At 41.9% G+C, this 24,672-nt stretch overlaps 1 protein-coding gene across 13 annotated transcripts in view; it reads left to right on the top strand.

The window, feature by feature from the left end:
• The window catches only part of STN1 (STN1 subunit of CST complex), a 37,089-nt gene that overhangs the window by 7,196 nt on the left and 5,221 nt on the right, over positions 1 to 24,672 (top strand). For 3 of the 13 annotated variants that reach the window (XM_060405170.1, XM_060405169.1, XM_012102879.4), the window contains exons 3-9: positions 455 to 550; positions 4,890 to 4,958; positions 10,254 to 10,418; positions 11,128 to 11,251; positions 12,538 to 12,709; positions 18,263 to 18,385; positions 20,870 to 20,942. In XM_060405170.1, coding sequence (XP_060261153.1) covers positions 455 to 550; positions 4,890 to 4,958; positions 10,254 to 10,418; positions 11,128 to 11,251; positions 12,538 to 12,709; positions 18,263 to 18,385; positions 20,870 to 20,942 — 822 coding nt within the window. Of the gene's footprint in view, positions 1 to 454; positions 551 to 4,889; positions 4,959 to 10,253; positions 10,419 to 11,127; positions 11,252 to 12,534; positions 12,710 to 18,262; positions 18,386 to 20,869; positions 20,943 to 24,672 lie in introns of all 13 variants that reach the window. The other 10 variants (XM_012102877.5, XM_012102878.4, XM_012102876.4 and 7 more) reach the window with 5 other exon arrangements.

Raw genomic sequence — 24,672 nt, 5'->3', positions numbered from 1 at the left:
TGCTAATTCGTAGAAATGATGACTGGTTTCCTATAAAAGCCAAAGAAGCCTTTCTGGTGGTTTGCTCTCTCTTTCCTTTTCTAGTCCCTCAAAACATAAGTACTGTGTCAGGTCTCATAATATGATGGCTGTCTTTATGGCCTTATGAGAGTTCTACAGGGAGACGCATTTCATTGTCACCGGTGGAGAGATTAACCAGATGTAGTTGGGCAGTATTGGTTTTCTCTTTTCTGTACTCTCGCGAGCTTCTTAAAAACCAAACTTTCATTTATAACCCTTGAGGAAAAGACACCTGCATTCCTTAGGGCTTGGCATTGGTCAATAGCCGATTCTTACGTCTGAAATTTTAGCAAGCAGCATGCCACTGAGTTTCTGACACAGTTAACATTTACTGAAGCAGAAAACGTCATCATACATTATATGGACTTTGTCTTCTTCTTCCCTTTAATTTCAGGTGTATTTTTTTACAATGGGCATCCAATAAAACAGGTGGATATCTTAGGAACCGTAATTGGAGTGAGAGAAAAAGATGCATTCTACAGTTATGGAGGTAAGAACAGTTGTGTCTGACATTAAGTTTATGTGGAAGGACCACACTTAGCTGGACATTGAATCTAAAGAAACCCCAGCCTTTCAGAGCAGCAGTCTCTCACAAACTCTGTGTACTTGGCCTCTAACCATTTGCAGCCACCAACCTGGACTAAGTGTCAAATGAAGCAACAGGTAGGAATGATACTGACGAATACTGTCGGGTGACGGTTGTTGGGGAGCTGGGAGACAGAAGAATTAAAATGCAGTCCAGGGTCACTGGCTGATCAGGGACAGATACCTGATACCTAGGGCGTAGCTATAAATAGCAGAGGATGGTAGTATACGTTTATATTGATAACCTTTAAGAAGGCCAGACTAACATTAAAGTAGACTTAAAGAAGATGGGGAGAGATGAAAAATAATTTATAAGATTTATATCCAAAACAGTTTTTTAAAAAAACATTTTGGTACGCAAAGGTGTAAATGTTCTTTATACCTTTGGGTTATCAGAAAATTTCCCTTCCCTTATGATGACAGAAACTAAATAAAGGGTTTCTATATAGTTTGAACACCAGCAAATTGTTAGAATATGATTTTAGTGTCACGGTCTTAATTTTTTTTTTCATTGAATTTAATGTAATCATTTTGATATATTGTCTAAAATTCTCATAGTTCAGAGGCCAAGCTAAATGTTTTGTGGGAAGCTTAACTTTGAATTCCAAACCTTTGCTGTAATTGACTTTGTCACTTTTCGTTGTACTGACTTGGATTTGCATTCTTGTTCTACTTGAGGGGAAACCAGAAGGTAGTTGAACTAGGTAACCAAGAACCTCCCCTTGACTGTCTGTGTGTGGCTGAAAATTTACAGATACAGTTTCTTCAACATACATTCATTTTCCTGGGGATGATTGTCTTGTGCTTATGACATGTGAGAGGGGAGATTTCTCTCACTCTCTGCTTTTTCCCAGCCTGCATATATTTTTTTTAACTCTAAAATAGATCATCTTGTCGTATATCCCCATCCTGGATCTCTTCTCTGCCTTATTTTACCAAAGATACTGGTTCTCTTTTTCTCCAGACAGTTCAATAAACATTCACCAAGCTCCTGTAGTATTCTCAACTGCTGGCTCGTACCTTATCTCTAAGACATTATAGTACTTCCTCTCCAAGTACCAGTGATGAAATATTAGTATCTTTCAGTTTATAGAGCACTTCTACATGCATAATTTCATGTTGTTCTCGTCCTGATCTTTTGAAGTAGAAAGGGCAAATATTATTGCCATTTTATGGACGAGAAAACTAAAGCTCAGTTATTTGTTCAAGGTTCCGCTGAGGATCCAATCTCTTTACTGATTCCAGTGTGCTGTGTAGTCTCTGTATAACTCAAATGTGGTTTTTCTCTCTCCTACGTCCCTCCCCGCAAAAGATCAGCTGCATCTTTTTTTTTTTTTTTAACTTCTGTTTATTTGACTTAGGTCTTATTTGCAGCGTGCAGGATCCTTTTTTTTTTTTTTTTTTTAGTTATGGCATGTGGAATCTAGTTTCCTGACCAGGGATCAAACTACCCAGGCCCTCTGCTTGGGAGCGTGGAGTTCAAACCACTGGGCCACCAGCGAAGTCCCTGCATCTGGTTTTTAATTTTCTGATTTTTAGGTCAAAATGTGGCTATTTGAGAACATTAGTCCTGGCTCTAGAACAAGGCCAGATATAGTGCCTCTGACCTAAAAGGGCTTCATCTAACCCCTTTTCTCGTTATGAAAAGATGAAGGTGATATGGCTGCCTCTTCCCCAATAACCATTTCTCTTAGACTGGATATCATGAGAGTGTGACACATTTGTGGTTTGTGGGGACATGAAAAGCATTTGAAGGTTGAAAGTAGAAACATTTCTGCGACTTTAATTCTTGTGAGGCCTGCTCAAGAGAGAGCTACACACTCCCTGACATTCTTAGGCCCAGCTTGGCTCTCGGGCTACCTGCCAGGCGGCCACTCCTGCTGTCCCAGGTCCTGTTTGTTCCTCCTGACTCACCCCACTCCTGTATGCTCAGTTTGCTTCCTGCTTAGCCCGATTTTCGTCCCATGGCTGAAACAAAAGGTCAGCAACCCAGGTCATGCCGCCCAGTGTGGAAGGACTGCCCAACACTATAGGGACCCTCCCCTTCTAGGGCATTCCCGCAGCAAGACCTCAGGGCGTCGGGATGGGGTCTGCCAGGAGAGGTTACAAATCAGGAAGTCAGAGAGTTTGGTGGGGGGAATCCTGAGCGCATACAGCACCTGGCAGCAACTCAAGCTAGAGAACTCGACCTAGTATCCAGGGAGACTATAGTTAAGACCAGAATGACCTCGCGTTTTCTAGGACAAATGCTCGAGTGCTAATATTTTTTTACTTAACATAGTAAATCAAGAGTTTTCAACTGGACAGAAAAATAGTGTTGCCTAGAAGTGCCATATATTTTATTGATTTTTTTTTTTTTTGGCTTCTTAAAATGATACTCATTATAAGATAAAATTTAAAGCCGGAGAAAATTTTAATAAATTTTCATAAAATTCCTGTGAAAATCTATAAATCAGACAAAAACAGTTCCAGTGTTTGGGTGAACATCCTTCCTATATGTTTAACATGTTTCTAATATGAAGAAGCGGGGCTTCCCAGGTGGCGCTAACGGTGAAGAATCCACCTGCCAATGAAGGAGACGGGAGAGACACGGGTTTGATCCCTGGGTCAGGAATACCCCCTGGAGTAGGAAGTGGCAGCCCATTCCAGTATTCTTGCCTGGAAAACTCCATGGACAGAGGAGCCTGGCAGGCTACAATCCATGGGGCCACAGAGTCCGACATGACTGAGCGCAATATGAAGAGACATAGATGTTCCTTCTTTCCTCATTGCTGTTATGCATATTTCTTTCTCGTTTTAATATTCCTGAAATTAAGCTTACAGTCAATGTATACATTGACTTTGGGGTTCCTTCTATATTCTCCAAAAGAAACTTTTATAAATATTTTAGTGTCTTAAGATCATTTCTATCAAAACAGACTAATAGTTTATACAAATTAGATTACATATATGTCTATATATATCATTTCTATTTTACAATGAGATAATTTTTAACAGCAGTGATTGTGAAACTGAAAGGCACTCTGTTGGGTCCAAATTTGATACACATTTCCAAACTTAATATCTTTAGAAATTTGGTGTGAATTTACATTACACTAACAGCATGTGAGGGTATCAGTATTTTTAATGTTTGTCGTTCTAGTAGTTGAGAAGTCATTTAAATTTTCTTCTTTTTTTTCTGGTAACTAGTAATTTAGCATACTGACATATGTCTTTTTTAATACCTTTTATACCTTTCATGAATGGCATATTTTTTTCTTTGCTACCTTTTCTCTTATAGTCTTGATCTTTTCCTTATTAGTTTCTGTGATTTCTTTATATATTAAGATATTAACCCCATCATTTGTAAAATTGCTATACAGTATTAGTTTTTAGTTGTTCAAATATATCAGATTTTTTTTTTTTTTAATGAATTCTGATTTTCAGGTCTGCTTAAAGAAGTCTTCCCCCCACCAACTCTAAGTCCAGGGTTGAAAGTATTCACCCATGTTTTCTTCTCATCTTCTGAAGTTTGCCTGTATTATATTTAATAAGATAAAATCCATCTAGAATTTAGTTTAAGAAGTCTTCTCAGATTCTGCTTTCAACACAGATTTAAATCAGCAATGAAAAGATTTTGCCATGCATTTCTTCTGTATTATATAGTGTACTTTTTTAACAGTCTAGCTGTTGGTTTTTTAAAAAAATCATTTAGCCCACTGACCCCTTCTTGATCAGTCTCTGTTCTGAGATTGTCAGAAATTAAGCAAAGAGAAACACTTACCATCCCTGATCAAACATCTCTAAATTTCTCTGCAGTTGTAAATCCAAGTCCAGTGGAAATTCTTTTATTTTTCTTTTGCACTGTGGATAAAATAAGCCAGACCAGTACTGTTTGTGTGACCAAGATATAATTATATTGTATCATGAAAGTAAAACATGGCTCTCTGTGATATGCTTAGCTTTCCTTACATCCCCTGCAGTGATAAGGCCTGGGCAGAAGTTAATACCCTTGAGATAGGGCAAGAGAAACGTTGACTACATTCTGCTGGGCTCATGTATTACATTGACATTCCAGAGAATCAGTTCCCACTGGGGTGTGGTAAGCAGTTATTTCTAAGGGTGGAAAAAAAGTTTGATCAGGGATTTGCCTAACCAGGCTATTGAAAAATGTCATCTTTCAGTTCGGCTGAATGTAATGGCAGTGTGGTAATTTACTAGTAATGGCCCACATCTCTGTTCACTCTTTGACACTTCTATTGCAGTGGATGATAGCACTGGAGTTATAAACTGCATCTGCTGGAAAAGTCTGAATAATACCAAATCCTCATCAGGTAATTTTATTTGCCATGCTTCTTTACTTTTATGGGGCTTCCCTTGTGACTCAGCTGGTAGAGAATCTGCATGCAGTGCAGGAGACCTGGGTTTGATCCCTGGGTTGGGAAGATCCCCTGGAGAAGGAAAGGCTACCCAGTCCAGTATTCTGGCCTGGAGAATTCCACGGACTGTATAGTCCATATAGTCCGTGGGGTCACAAAGAGTCAGACACGACTGAGTGACTTCCGCTTCACTTCACTTTACTTTTACAGCTGACCAACAGATGTAACTCAAGCTAGCTCAGGGGAACAGTGGTAGTGCTAATTTTCATATTTGTCCATTGGTGAATTACACTGATAACTTGAAGCACTATACCCAGAACTTTGGGTGCTCTGTAAACTGATATAGGGGAGCCCATTGCTTTTCTTGCTTCCATTTCTTTGGTGCTCACTTCCTCCTAAGCCTATAGGAATGTGAATAGATAACTAGAAGTTTCAGCATTTCATTTTTACCATCCAGTTATTATAAAAGTCAAGATGTTTTAGCCTGATTGCTGATCAGGTGAGAATCCCCTTGCTCTGGATGTATCATTTGACCAATGCTCTTTTGAAAGCCTTGGCCCTGATATGGTTGCCACTGGCTTCTATGTTCGCATGATCTGGATTTTCTGAAATCTCTAGCTTATTCATACAGACATTCCAGAGACTGATGAGAGGGTAAGATAGGATTCCTTTGAAGTTAGCCATTAAATAATACAAACTAAGGAAGAACTTTAAAATTGTATTGAACTCATTGGCTCTAACTGAAACATCTTTTGGAATTTCTTGAATATGTTTTAGTAGTCCTTAGGTAGTTTATGAGCTGCTTAAATTCATAATATTAAAAGAATACATGTATTATACAATAGCGGTGATCATTTTTGGTTCTAGAGAAGCGATGGAGACTTCGCTTATTTCTTACTTCTCTCTTTCTGCAGCATGTGCAGTATGGTGCCGTGTGCACTGGGGTTATTCAGTAGCTATTGCCAGCTCTGATATCTAACGTGTGCTATCTGTGTCCTTCTGTCATACATGGTGAGAATGTGTAACATTTGGAGTAGTTTCTTCTCTTTTTTTCCCCTGACATTACCTGTCAGAATTTCATCTCCCTACTTTGACTCTACTGACCAGTAGGGATGCTCCTTTGCTTAATTTTTGGATGTATTTACATTTAGAATTTGACCATCGTTTTCCTATAACTTTGATATTCCCATTTCCTAATTTGGGAACATTTGTATCAGTGGTAATACTAAGCTGAGGAAGCTTTGTGGATTTAAAAAAAAATGAAGGGAGACAACAGGTTTTTATGCAGATTCGTCACAAGGTATGAAATAGACCTATGAAACAGTCAGATATTTGAATTTTCATGTATGTCCAGGGTATTAAAATTACTTTCAGGTTTGTGGTTGTATTGTCATGATCTTCAATCAGAAGGGGTAGTTTCAATGTGCTGTCTTTAGACTGAGGGTCAGCATGCTTTTTCTGTCGGGGCCAGACAATAATTGTGTTCTGCTTTGTGGGCCCAATGGTCTGCATCTCAACCATTCAACATCACCACTGTAACACCAAAGTGACTGAAGGTAGTACATAAACAAAGGGTCATGGTTGTGTTTCAATAAAACTTTATTTATAACAACAGATTGTGGATGGATTTGGTCCATGGGCTGTCATTGATACACTGCTGTTTTTAGACATTGTTTTCATTTTAAAAATCAACTATTTAAAAAAAAAATCATATCATCAGATATATTATGTAACTCTTAGTAATTTTTAAGATAAAATATCTATTAATACTGAAAATGAGATTTTAAAAATAACTGTAAGTAGACCAATAGATGAGTAGTCACAGTTAGTAGCCTTAATTAGAAATTGCTTTGAGAATAAAAAGTGAGGGTAAGGGTGCAAGGAGAAAGCCTGAAAGTGATCCTCATCATGTTATATATGAAGTGATATTTTAAAATTGTTCCCAACTAGCCCATTCTATCCTTTTAACTTAATTGCCCTCAGTTTTAAAGCTTTCCACTGGAAAGTGGCCATTGAAGACTAATTTTTTTAAACAAAATTTAGTCTAAGTCAGAAATCATGTTCCAGTTGGTATCTGGGTAAAAATATAATATCAACTCTTATAAATGTCACATTGAATGTACCATTTGGACTCAGCTTATGAGAAAAGTTAAGAAAGCTTGGCATTTAATATTAGAATTTGAAAGGGGATTTATCTTTCGGAGTGGAATAGGCTACTTAAAATGAAATTGTCAGACTCCAACCATCTCATTATACTCATTAAATTACACAGCTTGAGCCGTTCTTTCAGCAATTTGGTTCACCCTTTAAATGAAAGCTGAGCCTCTTTTTCTCAGACCAGCTCTCAGTCTGATCATTTCAGCAGTGCTATATGAATCATTTATTATTACCTATAACATCTGAATCATGGCAGTGAAGTTTATAAATATGTTTAAAATTCAGCCTAAATAGAAGAGGACTTAAAGATAGAAACCTAGACAGAATAACCTGTTAAAAAGTAATACGTGGGTATTTTCTGAAGAAACCCAGTAAGTCGAGTAACGTTAAACTGATTGTGTCTAGATTCCAAGCTATTGGTTACTGGTCTACACAGAGTTCTCCGAGCTCTTTGGGTTGCTTTTTCCCTTAGTATAGTCAGTGTATTAAGAGAAAAGTAATGCCTTTGTACGTTACAGAGGCATGGTTATCTCAGTTGTATTAGATTTAAAAGCAGAAAATTTGATCAACAGACTATTATTCATTCTATTATAGGAACCCTAGTATATGACAAAGCAGAAATAATACAACAATAGGAAATAAGTAAGCATTTAACAAATGTTATTTGTTGATGTTCAGGTTGATATGTTGGTTGGAAATTTTCAGGTTGATAACAATATTTAAAAAGAGGTAACTGTGACCACTGTCCTGCAACTTACATAAAATAACCCAAAGAAGATAGAGTTATGTATTTATCACAATAAGTATGGGGCTAATCTGTGTTAAGCTCTTTTATATGTTTAGCTGTTAAAGCAAAGAAAGCAATCACTGGTGACAAGAGATAAACAATTTTTTCAAAATTTTATGTATTAAAATGAAATCAAATAAACATTTAAAAAAAGCACTGGAATGTGGAGAAGGGATGTAATAAGCATTATTGATAAAGCTTCCCTGCATTTTTTTCAGAAATAAACATAAAATGTTCAAAAGAGATGAAGGGCTTATGCATGAAGAAATGCAGAGAGTAGATCATCTTATATAAAAACACATAGTCTGTCTGGCAATTTAAAAGCAAATGAAATGCTATAGAATCATTATATGCTTTTTAAGGTGTTAGAAACCCAAATGACTGAAGCCAGCATAGGAGCCGTAAGGCTACATGCCTTGCTGGTGACACTTTGTAAAAGAAGAATGAAAAAAAAAAAAAAAGAAGAATGGGGATTGTTTGTTTGTTTTCTGACAAACATTCTGATAGTATGCAATGAACTCTAAACCTGTTTGTCCTTTTCTATCCAGTAATCCCCAATGAAAGACCCCAAGGAAAGCACAATTTTTGTCTTGAGGGCCTAATTGTTCATTTTTCATAAGTATCTGACATTTTTTGAATGTTTCCTGTGGTGGATCTGGCATTATGCTAAGCTCATGATGTAAGGATTAACTAAGACCATGCACAACAAGTCCCATGTGTGAGAGGGACTGTTAGGTCCACAACAGAACTGAGGAAACAGGTACAGTGAAGTTAAGCAGCCTGCCCAAGGTCACACAGCTAACAGGAAGTGACCTGACGTTCAAGCCAGGTCTGTCTGACTCCATTACCCAAGTGCTGACCTCAAAGCCCTGTACAGGGCTAGCGATAAAAACCAAAACAAAAAAAAAATTACGAAAGCAGAAAGAGGAAATATCTCTAGAGACCATCTGAAACTGTGGCGTATGAACACGCTGGAATGCTGTGTTGTTATTTCAAATGCTGGATTGTATAGACTCTGTGGATACATGTGTGTATTTGAAGTGATGCTAGTCAGAAAAACAACACAAAATTGTTGATACACACTAGCTGTAACTATGGAAAATATGAGTATATTCATGGCACAAGCAGCTGAGAATAAAGAATAAGCAGGAAGGCTCTGGGGTTAGAGACTGCCTGAGTTCACACTCCAGCTTCGTTGCTAACCAATCATTTTACTGCGGGCAAGTTGTTTGACGTCTCTGTAACTCAGTTTCCTCATTAGTAAAATGGGGCTGATAATAAATAAGAGTGGTTGTGAGGATTAGATGTGCTGATAGGTTATGAAGTCTTCAGAACAGCACTGGCAGTACCTGAACATTCATGGCTATTCTGATTTTCATTATTTAACTAATACATTTTGGAAGTAAATTCAAGTGATGGAAATTATTTAGAATTGAGTGTGCATTGGGTTGTTTTCACCATAAAGTTGCTTGCTCAGTCACTCAGCTGTGTCTGTCTGACTCTTTGCAAATCCGTGGATGGTAGCCCTCCAGGTTCCTCTGTCCATGAGATTTCCCAAGCAAGAATGCTGGAGTGGTTTGCCATTTCCTCATGCAGGGGATATTCCGGATGCAGGGACAGAACCTCTGTCTCTTGCATCTCCTGCGCTGGCAGGCAAATTCTTGAAGTTGCTTACATTTATAGTTTTAAGTGGTGTGAGTGAGTGTTCGTGTGTGTGTGTGTGTGTGTGTGTGTGTGTGTGTGTGTGTGTGTGTGTAAGGAAGTGAGCGAAAGCAGGAGAGAGCAAGAAGTCAGCCTAGTTACTCAACAAAGAAGAGAAGTGAGAGAGATTAGGGTATTGAGTATCTCAGTGGAACACCAGCCTTGGGCAGATTTACCTTCCCCATAAACAACTGCGAATGGAGACTCCTGGGCCCCTTTCCCCTCAGGCCAATATTCTGTCTCCCGGCAAGGACACTTTTCAAGGGTTGTTTAGAGCTATTGCCACCAAACCCAGCTGAACTCACACAGAATTCAGCTCAAGCCTTTTGCACAGGTGATGTTGGGGGAGGAAAGAAGACACTGGACACTGGGTTGTCCAGCCTCCCACCAGACTCTGTTCCCGTCACCCAGACCTTTGAATAATTACAGCTTATGCCTTTTATTCAGTAGAGGATTTTGAAGGATGACTCAGATTTCCTACAGTCGAGCAACCAATCAGAAGTAGAATAAATAAATGTTTTGTGTCTGTCTTACCCCAAGCTCTCTCCCAAAGATGATGGAGTGATCGTGTTGTGTATTTCCTTCTTTCCTTCTGGCCCTAACAGCTACAGCTGCTCCAAGTGCAAGAGAGCTGAGCTTAACCTCTCAGCTTAAGAAGCTGCAAGAGACCACTGCACAGAGAGCAAAGTTAGAAATTGGGGACATTATCCGGGTCAGAGGCCACATCCGCATGTTCAGAGGAGAGCGAGAGATTCATGCCACAACTTATTGTAAGCATTCAGTATCTCTGCCCAATTGCTTGTTGTTTTGTGTATGTGTCCAGTAAGCTCATTTAGTAAAAAGTCAAATCTGAAAAATTCAAATAAAAAGCTTTAAAGAAAAAAATTGTATTTGCAACATGATTCGTTAAGAAAATCAGCATTTATTTATTTTGAAGAGAAGTAACTTTAAATAAATTGGGAAAGAAAATAAGTGATTTATCATATATGGCTGACATTTTATTTGGACAACATAGTAGAGTCTCTAAAGTACTTTGAAGTTTTTAGTGTGAATCCATTTGGGGAGGAGCGTTCATAGTCTTGAAAATGACGGGAGATTTCTGGAGCACCACTGAGGAAGTCAGCTAATTGGAAGCATGACAGTGCTTTGTCATCTGAGCCATGCCCTTTGCACTGATCTGGCTGGTTTGCACTTGGAAATCTCAAGGACAGCCCCAGTCATCCACCACGGTCCCAGATGCGTGAACATGTCTGCATGCTTTCCTTCACCTTGGTCTACTCTGGTCATGTCTGTGACACTTCGGGCATCGCCTGCCCTCTCATGGGATGGCCGGAGACCATTTAGTGCTTGCTTCTAGACCGTGTGATCCTGGGCATCCGTAAGGAAGAAGGCCCACCCAGGGCCCCATTTACTGTTGCCCAAGCAGCAGTCTGGACTTGGGAAAGAGCTAATCTCAGTGTTGTTTCCATGGCTCGTTAGATAAAGTGGATGACCCAGTGTGCAACGTTCAGATCGCAAGGATGCTGGAGCTGCCTGCCATCTACAGGAAAGTGTATGACCAGCCCTTCCACAGCCCTGCCCTACAGGAAGATGAGGCACTGAGGTAAGGCATGGACTGCAAGTGCTGTGGGTGTGAGCCAGCCAGTGGGATCCCAGGTGCTGGCGTGGGCCTGAGCCGGCCACTCCCTCCCTGTGGGGCCCCAGGCAAGTCTGTCACTGTCCAGATGCCTCCGCGTCCTCATCTGTAACACGAAGGAGGTCACAGTGCAGATGTTCTGAGGTGCTGGGAAGGAACATACATGTGTGATTGGAATCTCTGAAGGAGTGGAGGGGGGAGCAGAGAAAAAATAATTGAAAAATTCGCGGATGAAAATTTCCCAAGTCTGATAAGAACTGAACACTCACAGATGATCTAAGAAGGTCCATGAACCCCAAGAAATCTGAAGAAAACTGCACCAAGGCTCACTGTGATCAAGGAAACAATACCTCAGCCAGAGAGGAGTTTATTCTCTTTGAGAGAGGGACAAATAATCAGGAGGAGTCAGAATATATGTGTGTTTGTAACTCTATGCCTCAAAGAACTCAGAGAAGACAGAAATAGCCATAGTGGCTGCTGGGGGTGGGTGGATGGGGGCCGGGAGGAGGGTGGAAAGGAGACTCTTTACCGTGTATCCTTTAACCTTATAGACATACTTATAGATTACATATTCCAAAAACTTACTTTAAAAAATCCCCAAACTAGAGACCTGTGTAAACAGTGGAAGTTCTCCATTTTCCTGTCTCCCGCCTCAGTGCCATTTCCCAGAGGTTACCACGGTGCAGGGTCGCAGCGTGTATCCTGTTAGGCTTGTTTGTTCTCCGCACACACAAGCATGCGTATCCACCCGCGTATGTTGTGGGTTGTCATTTGCTTCTTGACAAAAATGGCACTGTCCTTCACATACTGTTCTTCAGCTTGATTTTTTTTTTTTCTTAAATCACAAATATCAGTTCCCATAGTTCTGCCTCATACTTTTAAATAACCATGCAGTGTTCACTGCGTGCGTTGCCCCTTATGTGAAAAACACACGTCCTTTTGACACGTCACTTGCTAGCCATTCGTGTGTGCACGCTCAGTCACATCCGACTCTTTGCAAACCTCTGGACTGTAGCTCGCCAGGCTCCCCTGTCCATGGGATTTCCTAGGCAAGAATACTGGAGTGGGTTGCCATTTCCTTCTCCAGGGGATCTTCCCAACCCAGGGATCGAATCCACATCTCCTGCATTGGCAGGTGGATTCTTTACCACTGAGTCACTTGGGGATCCCGTTTCAGGTTCATGCACGTTCAAAAGGAACAAACGTAATATTAATAGTTTTCTGCAAGTCTTGTTCAAACTTTCCCCCAGCAGCAATCCTGGCACCCTGGACCTTGACAGTCTCACATGTCTGCTGAGTGAAAAGGCCAAAGAGTTCCTTGTGGAGAACAGAGTGCAAACCTTTTACCAGCAGGAATTGGAAACTGTGGAGTCCCTTCTGTCCCTTGCCAACCAGCCTGTGATTCACAGCGCCTGCTCTGGGCAAGTAAGTATGGCGTGCCCACGTGAGAAATCAAGGCCCCTGCCCCAGATCTGCAGTTGGAGAGTGTGGGTAGACATGACTGTGGCATTAAGACTCACAGGGTGTACTCAGAGTGTGGAGGTTATGTTGATTCTATTCTGGAAAGGTCACTGACCACTGAGAATTTGAAAGGAGAATGGACGTGCCCTTTTCCCCTCCTTAATCTCATGAAGCTTAATCTTTGGGTAGGAAAAAAAAAACAGTCTAAGGTTCATAGTACTTCGTATTCACTGAGATAGACATTTAATTTCAGCAAGAACCAAAGAAGGGGGAAATAGATGAGAAGAACTGATTATTCTTGCAAAATTATTTTTTGAACAGCAAGATGATTCTTGAACTTCAACCAAGGTTCTTAATGACTTGCTCTCTCTTCTCCATAGTAAGGTTAACTTGTCCTGTGTTAGGAGTTTGAATAAAGAACAAGTTGTATTCAGTCTGGTTTATAAACAAAAATTTTAAGAAACACTCAAATAATTTTTTATTTGTCCTAGAAATAGCAATCCCTGTTTTTTCACCCACAGTGTTATAGGGTGAACTTAAGTTGTTTGGTCTTTACTTATTGGCCTGGAATTAAAAATTATCTGAGACTTTGCTTTTAGGCTTTCCCTTTCAGCACAGTTCCTCAGTTTTTTCGTTGTTGTAACACGACTTGTATTTGTTTGTTCCACCGGGAATGATCTCTGCTTGAATGTCACCTTCTTGCCCTCCCTGACCTTCTCCTCTAATAGTCATCAGCTTCCTCACCGTGTTATGACCCTGTTACCACATCTCGTGATAACACTGGTATTTATTTGTTTGGCTGTCTATTCCTCCACCAGAATTTAAGTTCTCTAAGAGCAGAGGCTTTGTCTTGTCTCTTTCTTTGCTGTCTAGAAAGGGCCTGGAACAGAGCTGGTGTAAAGTATGTTCTCCACAGTTATTTGTTGATAGAAAGAATGAATGGTTTTAAAAATTCAGGTAGCTCAGAAGTTAATCCCCTGGCAGTCCAGTGGTTAGAACTCGGAGCTTTTTCTGCCAAGTGCCCGGGTTCAATCCCTAGTTGGGAAGCCAAGATCCCACAAGCGTTGCTGCATAGCCAAAAAATAAAAGGAAACAAGCAACAAAAATTAAATAAAATAGAAAATAAAAATTCAAATAGTCCCTGAAAGTATCTAGTTTTCCCATCCTCCCTCCTCCTCCCCTTTCACTAGAGACAAGTGCCATTGCTAGGCTCATGAATATCCTTCTGCGATAATCTGCACACATAAACTAGAGGTAGTTGTATCCTTTCTTTTACACAAATGGTATCCTACTTAACACTGTACCTACGTAGCTTTTCATTGTGTGTGTGTCCTGTAGGTCCTTTCCCCAACCATGTGAACATATTTGCCAGTCCATAATGATCTTTTACTATGTGTACCGTAGTTTCTTAAGGGGTCTGGTCGTTCCTGGACTGTTCAGAGTTTTCTAGTCTTTTGTCGTTGGCAGCAGGGCTGGCGTGGTAACCCTTGCGAGGCAATATGATTATTCTTCACCATTCCGACGGAGGGCTTCCCTAGTGGCTCAGTGGTAAAGAATCCGCCTGCCAATGCAGGAGACGTGGGTTCAGTCCCTGGGTCCAGAGGATCTCCTGGAGGAGGAGATGGCAACCCACTCCAGTCTTCTTGCCTGGGAAATCCCATGGACAGAGAAGCCTGGCAGGCTGCAGTCCACGGGGTCGCAAAGAGTCAGACACAGCTAAGCGACTAAACAACAACAGCATTCTGGTGGAACAGATACCAGGTCCCCATCCCCACCTTGAGTGCGACCACTGCTTCTCAGTTTCGTTCGTGAACCTAATTATCTCTTCCTGGCACCAGGCCGCATGCCCAGTGACCCGCAGTTTCATACACGGAGGTGAGGGATACCGTTTCAGGAAACACCGAGGTGGGGTGGGTCAGGGCTGGCCGCTTTGTTCTGCACCGCTGTGGCTTCTGCACAGGGCTAGCTCCCCAGCTGTCCACTGACAGCACAAGTGACCTTCCTCCCACTTAATCATTTAGAAGAGGCTCAGTGCCAGCTTGGCCTCCGAGGACTTCTGAGCACTCTCTTGGCATGTTTAGAAGGAAACTTTGAAGCTTAGCAAAGACCACATTCTTCCTGTGAGCCAGCTCTTCTGCGAGAATTCAGTAGGGAGAACTGAGGACTAGAAAGCCCCTCCATTCAGAACATTCCAAAGGGGACTTTTGGCATGATTATCTTTTTGTAAATGTTCAGAGCAGAAATCCGTGCCTGCCCGGTGCTGTATGTTTAAAAAGCAATGAATATGGCGCTATATCTGTTTTGTCTCTGGAAGCTCTTTTTCCATCAATTATGAATTATTCTCTTACATGGCTCTGGTTGGGGAGGTCAGTGTTGTGACACTGAATTCTGTTCACTAGAGCCTGGGAGACCTAAGACGCTTCACAATGATGGTGAAACCCTAGATCCTTTGGCACTTTCTGTAGTCATACAGATGAAAGCTTAACAACAACAGAAAATCGTTGTGATCGTGTTATACGTGAGAAGGTGGGAAGAGTGGGTTTGAATGTTTTCCTCCTTTCTTTTTTTGTCCATGGTGGCCCATCTTAGCACATCCAGAAACATGATAAGCAAACTTGCAAAACCATTGTTTCTTTGACAGCTGGATAAATGTTGAGTTTGTTTGGGAATGAAGACTATATATATACTTCAGAGATCCACCCAGTTCCTGACCCGCCACAAGGAGAGGCCTGCGGAGGCTTAGCCCGTTCAGCCAGTCACTGGTTTTGTTTCTGAGCAGTTTCGATTTCCTGAATGGGATGAGTCTGTCACTGCTCTTTAGAAAAGACAAGACAGATACACCTCTCAGGCCAGGGAAACCTCCTAGCTACAAGGGCCACTGGGGTTTTATCCTCAGGACCATGTCTTTACAACCAGCAGGGAATTACATCCCAAGGTCAGCTGAGGCAAATGTTTTTGGAAAGGAAGCTTCACGCATTGTTGATATTTACAGAGAGCCTTTTCTGCTGGGCCCCTCTGGTTCACAGCTGAAACTGCTGTTACTCTCCCATGCCTCACACCCTCCCTTCCTGCTGCTCCGTCTCACTGAACTCGGGGAGGAGGAACCGGGCTTCCTGTATGGTCTGGGGATAATCAACAGTCATTTTCAATGACAGGAATAACCACGTAAAAGCATTTCTAGTCAGTTTCCAATTTACTCCTATATTGGTAAGAGGTAGAATAAACTCAACCCTTAGGATCTTTCTATTAAAGATGAATCACCTTAGAATTATGAAGATAAAGTAGTTGTATAGAGTTGTGGTGGGGGAGCCTTTGTTGGGTTGATCATTGCTTTTCCTAAGTAAGAGCACTCATGTATGAAATTAGAAAAAGCTCTCCCCCAGCTCCCCCCTGAATAAAAAGGCATGTGGCCGAGGATGGCTGGATGAGGTGTTTATTCTAAACATACCCAGATAGCTTTTCTGCCTGTGGGAGTCATCAAGTATTTCTCAACCTTATTCTCCCTTCAGAGAATTGGATGCTGTCATTACCTGAAATGCTTGTCAACTCTCAGACCCAGGTTCTAATGCCGAGGTTCCCTAGGCCTGTTCTGTTGAGGAAAAAAACCCTCGACTCTGAATATAATCAAGAAAGTTAGACTCTTCTCTTCAGCCCAGGAGAGCATGTTTCTGAAACGTCGCCAAGATCTATTAAATTCAAACTATGTTGTCTGGGAGGCCTCTCCTAGGAAGCAAAGGTTTCTTTCAGGATGGAATTGTCAATACTGGAGGCCATGTTGGGGTGCATTTTCTCTACCTGTCACTTTGAAGGAACATCATAGAAAATCTGAGGTACACTTTCTGTTTCAGCATCTGTGGGTGCTGTCCCATTAGAGAGGCAGGACTTTGCCTTCGCTTTGCCATGTTTTTCTTTTTTTAGGCTCTCTGAACTTTTTTGTTTACAGATTTCTCTCACATTAAAAATGGGTCTGGGGGCTTCCCTGGTGGTCCAGTGGTTAAGACTTTGCCTTCCAGTGTAGCGGGTGTAGGTTTGATCCCTGATCGAGGAGCTAGGATCCCACATATCTCATGGCCAAAAAGCCAAAAATGTAACATTGTAACAAATTCAATAAAGACTTTTAAAAAATGGCCACATCTTAAAAAAAAAAATGGGTATGTACCTTGAAGGACAGGTATTACTCACCACTTCCTTTGTTTCAGGGAGGAACTGAAAATCCCTAGTGGAATAGTTAGAAAGCTACTTCCTGTCTCTACAGGGTATTTCTTTCCACTGGTGGCACATACATCTTTTTGGTCACCCACTGTGTGTCAGGGAGCAGGTGGCCGAGATGAAGCACAGAGTCCCCAATTCAAGAAGCCCGCAATCTGATTAACCATGGTGGGATGTGGTGGAAAACGTGGCTTCCTTGAAATAAGAAGTAGGATGACCTGGTAACCTCTGTAGGCACACTTAGAGAAGGGAAGGGATACCGAAGTTGAAGAGAGAGCAACCTAATATTAGCCTCGTGCCTCTCTTGCTTCCCCTGGGACCCTGTCTGCCTTCAGCCCATGGCCCCTCCCCTTTGATAGGTCTCTGCACGGCTGTTTGCCTTCACTATCCTCTATTTGAAATAAGGAGTCTATTTAATACTCTCTATGTGTTGGAATCCCTAACCTATTTCAACGTGTATTAAATTCTTTGATGTCCTTAGGAAGAAGTGGCATTATTGTTGTTCATTCACTAAGTTGTGTCCATCTCTTTGCGACCCCGTGAACTGCAGCACACCAGGCTTCCCTGTCCTTAACCGTCTCCTGGAGTTTGTTCAGACTCCTGTCTATTGAGTCCGTGATGCCATCCAGCCATCACACCCTCTGTCGTCCCCTTCTACTCTTGCCCTCTATCTTTGCCAGCATCAGGGTCTTTTCCAATGAGTCGGCTGTTTGTATAAGTTGGCCAAAGTATTGGAACTTCATCTTCAGCATCAGTCCTTCCAATGAATATTCAGGGTTGATTTCCCTTATATCTATATAATATATATACACATATGTATATATGAAAATCTTTCATTTTTTTATGCAGAACCATAGATTCTATACATATTGACTCACTTTTTAAATTAAAATTGTGGCCATATGTAAATTGGATTATTTACAAATTTTAATATTGTAAATAAGTTGTTATAAAATTTAATATTGGCCATATTAAAATTGATAAAACAGTTTTAATCAAAGAAGTGAGCCAATGTGTATAGAATCTTTTGTTCTGTATAAAAAAAGATTTTCATCTTGATTTTTCCATTTCCTATCATTGAGTTAAGTTAAACAAAAAACTAAGGGGTAGAACAGTTATCAAGTGTGATTCTGCCAGAGCAGACTTCCCAGCCCTCATTAAATACTGTCCTGCTAGACCCTTGCATACCTGAATCTTTCTGACTCTACCATAAAAAGCCTGTTGGGTGAATTTATAACCAGCTGGTCTAGGGAGTTGCCCTCAAGTGCTATAAGATGGGACTTAACTTCTTTTTTTTCCTTCCTACAGATGGGTTTTAAGAACGACACCACTTCCAGAGCAATTCACAGTATATTTAGGAATGCTGTAAAGCTGCTGCAGGAAAAAGGGCTCGTTTTCCAGAAAGATGGTGGTTTTGATAACCTATTCTATGTAAGAGACTTGCGGTGTAACTTCTTTTCCCTTAGCTTCCATTTGCAAATATATATTACTTAGGAATACTTGTTTGCTGTTTTTAAAAGTCAGTCATTAAGGAGGTACCTAAGGAGTGGAAGCTGGCCTTTATCTTTCCTCTGGTATCATTTTTGGCAGTACATTCTTCTGCACACTTATAAATATATGCCCCTGTTATTAAAAAAAAAATGTGATCATCCTCTAAATCAGGATTTCTCAACTTCAGTTGTTTGGGCCAGTTGACTCTTTGTTGTGGGGGCTGTCCTTTGTATTGTAGGATGTTTGGCAGTGTCCTTGGTCTTCACCCGCTTGAGAGCAGTAGCTGCACGCCCAGTTGTGGCAACCTTAATGTCCCCAGACGTTGCCAAGTATCCCTTGGTACAGTGCAGAACCACTGCTCTAAATAACAGTCTGTACGTTTTTGGATACCAGAACAGCACGGCACCGGCCTCTTTCCACGTGAGTCCTTGGATGTCCGCCTCATTCTTTTTGACATCTGTATGGTAGTCTGTGTTATGGGGACTTGCCATCAATTATTTAACCACTTCTCGCTGATGGACTTTTATGTTGTTTCCATCCTTTGTTCTCAAGTACACTGCTGCTATGTCTGTCTTTTTGTGGACTTTTGTAAGTATTTCTGTGAGATTGACTCTTAAAAGAGGAATGGTTGGAGCAGAGGGCATGTACCTTTAAGGTCTGGGTCAGTACAATCTGCTTGGCTCCACCAAAGGTGGTAACAATTACCATTCCCGCCAGGGATACAAGTGCTTGCCTGCCTCAGTGAAGGAAAGTTGCTCAGTCGTGTCTGACTCTTTGCGACTCCATGGACTGTAGCCTGCAAGGCTCCTCTGTCCATGGGATTTTCTAGGCAAGAACACTGGAGTGGGTTGCCATTTCCTTCAGACTTAGAGTTAAAATTCACCTCCCACTGCCTGACTTTAATCCTGGAGGAACAAAGCTGACAGTGATATCCGTGTCCACGTCGGTAGCATAGATGTGAATGAGCAGCACGTGATTCTTCTGAAGACAAAGCAGAACCCTGAGGACACCCAGAAGCCTCACTCTCTACAGCGTGATTCCTGAGGGGAAGCCTTCCTTAACAGGACATTTTCTTGATGTTGACTTACTCTAGTGATTCCCCTGTTTTAGAAAGTTTTTAAAATTAAGATATGTTTTAAATACTATTTCAGTAACTTTTGGAAAGGGTATTCTGTTCTGCATAAGAGTGGGCGGGTGGTAGGAGGGGGGGCAGGGAAGTTGATTGCCTCTTGTGGGGCAGCTCACCTAACAGCCCCCACCCCCATCCCCACTGTTGCATTCTCCCATGAGGCTCTGCGTGGCCTCCTGGGTTGGTAGGAAGCAGCTCTTCCTGAGGAACAGCAGACGTGGGCAGCCATCCAGCGCTGAGGTGTGGCAGGGCTGGGGCACTTCCTCCTGTGAATCAGTCTGAGCTGGAGTGAGGTGATCCAGCTATAATAGCTATATTTTCCTCAGCAGAACCACCCCACTTTGCTGACTTCACTCCCTGCCCCCACCTCAACCCTGGCCCTAGGTTTCTGTTTTCCTGAGGGCATCACCTCAGGGGCATCGTTGTCCTCTGTCTGTCTAGTGCTTTCCAGCTTTCAGCAGCTCTCCCACATTGCCTTAATCTTCCAGCAACCCCATGAGTCCACAGACGGGTCCCTGTCAGTATCGCCGTCTTAAATCTGGTTATTCCATGTCTCATCGGCCCAGGGTGCATTCCTGACGTATGTGTTTGTCCACTTCTTTCTTTTTTTTCTTCCATTTTTCTTTTTTTTTCTCTCTCTTTTTCTTCCTCTTTTCCTTTCTTTATTCCTTTCTCTCTCTCTCTTTTTTTGTCATTAGATTTACTACTGAATGTGATGGTGAAGCCCATTTGGTGGCTGTTTCCCTGTTACCTGAGCTAGCTGAGAAAGGAACCCAGGTTATATTTGCCTTTGAGAACAGTGTTTCCGTTTATGGCTAGACTTACTCTCTCCCTAGCTTTTCCTTACAGTTTTATTTCTTTTAGTTTTCCCTATGGTTGGGTGAAGGAACGTGAAACCCAAGAAGAAACACAAGAGGGAAGAGTCCTGGGATTTGATCACTGTGCCTCCCCCCAAAATACAACAAATAAGAGAAATTTTATGAATGTGTTATAAATATTTAAGAAGAAAGTTGCTCCTTAAAAGCAGGGGATTCCAGATTTTCTTTCTATCCTGGCCCCAGTGAACCACCTCCCATGGGAATATGTCTGTGGGTCACACACACAGCAGTAAGCTGCTTGGGGATAGAACTGATGTGACAACAGGCCTGATTTCGAAAACCACACTCATTGGTGGCAAATGGATGATGATTGTTATGAAATCTTTAGGAGCTACCCTAAATACTAATTTGGGAGGGTAGGTGACACAGCCTCTCTGTCACTTAACCTTTCTCTCCAAACTCTCTTTTCCTGTTTAGGTAACGAGAGAAGACAAAGAATTGCACAGAAAGATCCACCGGATCATTCAAGAAGAATGCCAGAAACCAAATCGTAAGTGGTGTAATATCCATGTATCCCAGTGTCTTCGAAGGGGAAATGTTCCCTCCTGGAGAGCACTGGACAGAGGGTTAGGAAACCTAGGGCTTTTCCCAGTAACAGCTTAGAGGCGTGACTGGTTCAGACACCTGCCTTCTCGGAAGCTCAGGCTTCTCCTGGCTCAAGTGAGTGTTAGCCTCGCACAATTGTTCTGACCTGGGCCACATCTAAGAGTCAACCTTGAAGCTTTTATGAACATACCACGCTCAGGTCCCAGCCCCAGAGACTCTGATTCACTTGGTGGGGCTAGACAGTAAACTCCTCAGGTGATTCTGATACAGCGAGGTAAGTCATCAGGCTCAGAGTTTTTGACGTCTTTCTGGTTTCATAGTCTCTTGTATGCGTGCTGAGTTGGTTCAGTCGTGTCCAACTCTTTGCGACCCTATGGACCGTAGCCTGCCAAACTCCTCTGTTCATGGGCTTCTCCAGGCAAGAATACTGGAGCGGGTTGCCATGCCCTCCTCCAGGGGATCTTCCCGGCCCGGGGATTGAACCCACATCTCTTATGTCTCCTGCATTGGCAGGTGGGTTCTTTACCACCAACACCACCAAATTTGTGTTATTCCTTGTTCTGCTCTGACTTCTTGTCTCTAAACCCAAACCTGATATTTTCCTCTCTTCTACCGTCAGGCCCTTCAGTGTTGGGAGGAGTGGTTCTAGACATTACAGTTTATGAAGAGTATAATTCAGTCATCTAGAAGCCTGATTAAAAAGAGAAATGGTGTAGAGAAAGAGTTGGGTTTAGTGGAGTTAGGTCAGCCCCTAGTGGTTAGAAACTCAAATTGTAGATAGTCTGAGAACAGACTTTGCCATTTTCACACTAGTTAGAAATAAAGCATTTGTCTTATCTTTAAATCTTGTGTAAACTGACCACTCTTAAAGGTGACTTTTCACAGTCTACCTTTTGTAAACATATGCTAAGAACAAATGTCGGCATATGTCAACAAATGACGCCAGAAGGAGAGTAGAAAGGCTGGTTAAGGAGCACAGGCAGGTCTCTTCCCGCTGCTTGCTTTCTTTCCAGAGAGGTCCACCTCCTGTCCTTAAAGCCACATATGCCTGAGACCTGGATCTTTTCCAGGCTGAGTCAGTGGGTGGAGCAGGACCAGGTCTCCAGCCCTGGTGGTGATGGTATGCAGCCCTGTTTAGCCTTTGAGGACCCATGAGGTCACCTCCCAGAGTGGTGTGATAACAGCTCTTAAAATAAACTGAAAGCAATCTATTATTTGATGCAAGGTTTCTTAACTACTGTTCGCTTCATTCAGAACAAGAAGGAAAAGTATCCTTTAGTTGCATTGAGGGGAAACTGCCTGTCCACAACTGAAGAGCTTTTTAGAGCAATGAAATGCACGATTCTTCTACCAAGAAGGGATGAGAGGGGAGGCTGCTTCCCAGGTGACATGCCTGCACTCATGCTAGTCCCAAGCCATCTGGCCAGATTCTTCTTTTGATGTATATTAGGAACAGGGTGGATAAAGGATTAGTAATCCTAGGGCCTGGTGAAGCAAATGAAAGCAATTCAATCTACCTTTCTTAGGAGAATCAAATAGCCTGGGTGACCTGAGGGTCTATAAAATGGCAGATTTTATACCCAATTCTAATCCACAGGCCAGGTCCTGCTTTGGTGAGTATGTCTGTCAAGGCTCTGCTAGTCAGTCTATAAAAGGAAGCCTCTAAAAATGATAAGCCAGTTCCCTGAAACTAGTGAATTCCCAGGAGACGAATTCTGGAGCATGGATAACAGGATGCCAACAAAAATATCATGTAGGGACTTAGAGTCTGTTGCAGCCACCCCTTTTCATAAGAAATACCTATGACATTAAAAAGTTATTCAGAATATTATATGCATAGGGTGAAAAGTAAAAAAGTACAAAAACACACAGAGAAAAGCCAGACTTCCTCCCAGCACCAAGCCACAGGCTCTGTGTTTCCCTTTCCAAGGTAGTAGATGTCATTGGTTTCTGGTGTATCCTAGAGATGTCATATGCATTTATAAAACACATTTGTGTAGTTTATCCTTCCTAAAATGCCTAAATAAAGCTTAGCATATAATACTCAATGTTCTATACATTATATTTTAAATCTAGAGGTCGTTCTAGAGGTCATTCAGCAACAGTATGTGTATTAAGTATCTGCCTTTTTAATAGCTGTCTTTATATTTCACTATATGTATTGATAGCTTCCCTAGTGGCTCAGAGAGTAAAGCGTTTGCCTGCAATGCAGGTAGACCTGGGTTCGATCTCTGGGTCAGGAAGATCCTCTGGAGAAGGAAATGGCAACCCACTCCAGTACCTTTGCCTGGAAAATCCCATGGACGGAGGAGCTGGTAGGCTACAGTCCATGAGTTTGCAAAGAGTCGGACACAACTGAGCAACTTCACTTTCACTTTCATATGTATTGACAGATATTTGACCATTTATTTAATCATGGCTGTGAGAGTTGGATCATAAAGAAGGCTGAATGCCAAGGAATTGATGCTTTTGAACTCTGGTGTTGGAGAAGACTCTTGAGAGTCCCTGGGACTGCAAGGAGTTCAAACCAGTCAATCCTAAAGGAAATCAGCCCTGAATATTCATTAGAAGGACTGATGCTAAAACTGAAGCTCCAATATTTTGGCCACCTGAAGTGAAGAGCCACCTCATTAGAAAAGGCCTTGATACTAGGAAATATTGAAGGCAGGAGGAGAAGGGGATGACAGAGGATGAGATAGTTGGATGGCATCACTGCCTCAATGGACATGAGTGAGCTCCAGGAGATGGTGAAGGACAGGGAAGCCTGGCGTACTGCAGTCCATGGGGTCGCAAAGAGTTGGACTTAACTGAGCAACTCAACTACAACAACTGAACCTTTAGTTCATTCCTAACCTTTAAAACAAAACACAGAATTGAGTTTTCCATGACAGGATCATGGGTTTAGTCGCTCAGTTGTGTCCGACTCTTTGTGACCCCATGAATTGCAGCACACCAGGCCTCCCTGTCCGTCACCAACTCCCGGAGTTTACCCAAACTCATGTCCATTGAGTCGGTGATGACATCCAGCCATCTCATCCTCTGTCGTCCCCTTCTCCTCCTGCCCCCAATCCCTCCCAGCATCAGGGTCTTTTCCAATGAGTCAACTCTTTGCATGAGGTGGCCAAAGTATTGGAGTTTCAGCTTCAGCATCAGTCCTTCCAATGAACATCCAGGACTGATCTCCTTTAGGATGGACTGGTTGTATCTCCTTGCAGTCCAAGGGACTCTCAAGTCTTCTCCAACACCACAGTTCAAAAGCATCAATGATTGGTAGGAGAACTTAAAATCTTTAGAGTCACTTATGAGGTCGCAAAGAGTCAGACATGACTGAGTGACTGAGCTGAACTGATGAGTATTTTAGCAAAGGGTAAACCTACAATAATGACAGGATCATAAACACAGGCCAGTTTTAAGTCCCTAAAGCACTGGTACTAGGCTTGTCTAAAGATGGGCCATGTGGCATAGTTGTAAAGAGCGAGCTGTTGGAGCCACCTTACCTGGGTTTGAATCCTGGTTCTGCCACTTTGAATATGTGGCCTTGGGTAAGTCTGTGGCTCAGTTTCTTTACATGCAAAACAGATACTAATGGTACCTACATTATGGCTTGTTATAAGGAAGAAATAAACTGGTGTTTTATAAAACTCAGGAAGCTGGAAGAGTGAGAAACACCAAAA

Source organism: Ovis aries, chromosome 22 (genome assembly GCF_016772045.2).
Source record: "Ovis aries strain OAR_USU_Benz2616 breed Rambouillet chromosome 22, ARS-UI_Ramb_v3.0, whole genome shotgun sequence".
NCBI classification, from domain to species: Eukaryota; Metazoa; Chordata; class Mammalia; order Artiodactyla; family Bovidae; genus Ovis; species Ovis aries.
This window is presented reverse-complemented; position numbering and strand designations above follow the sequence as displayed.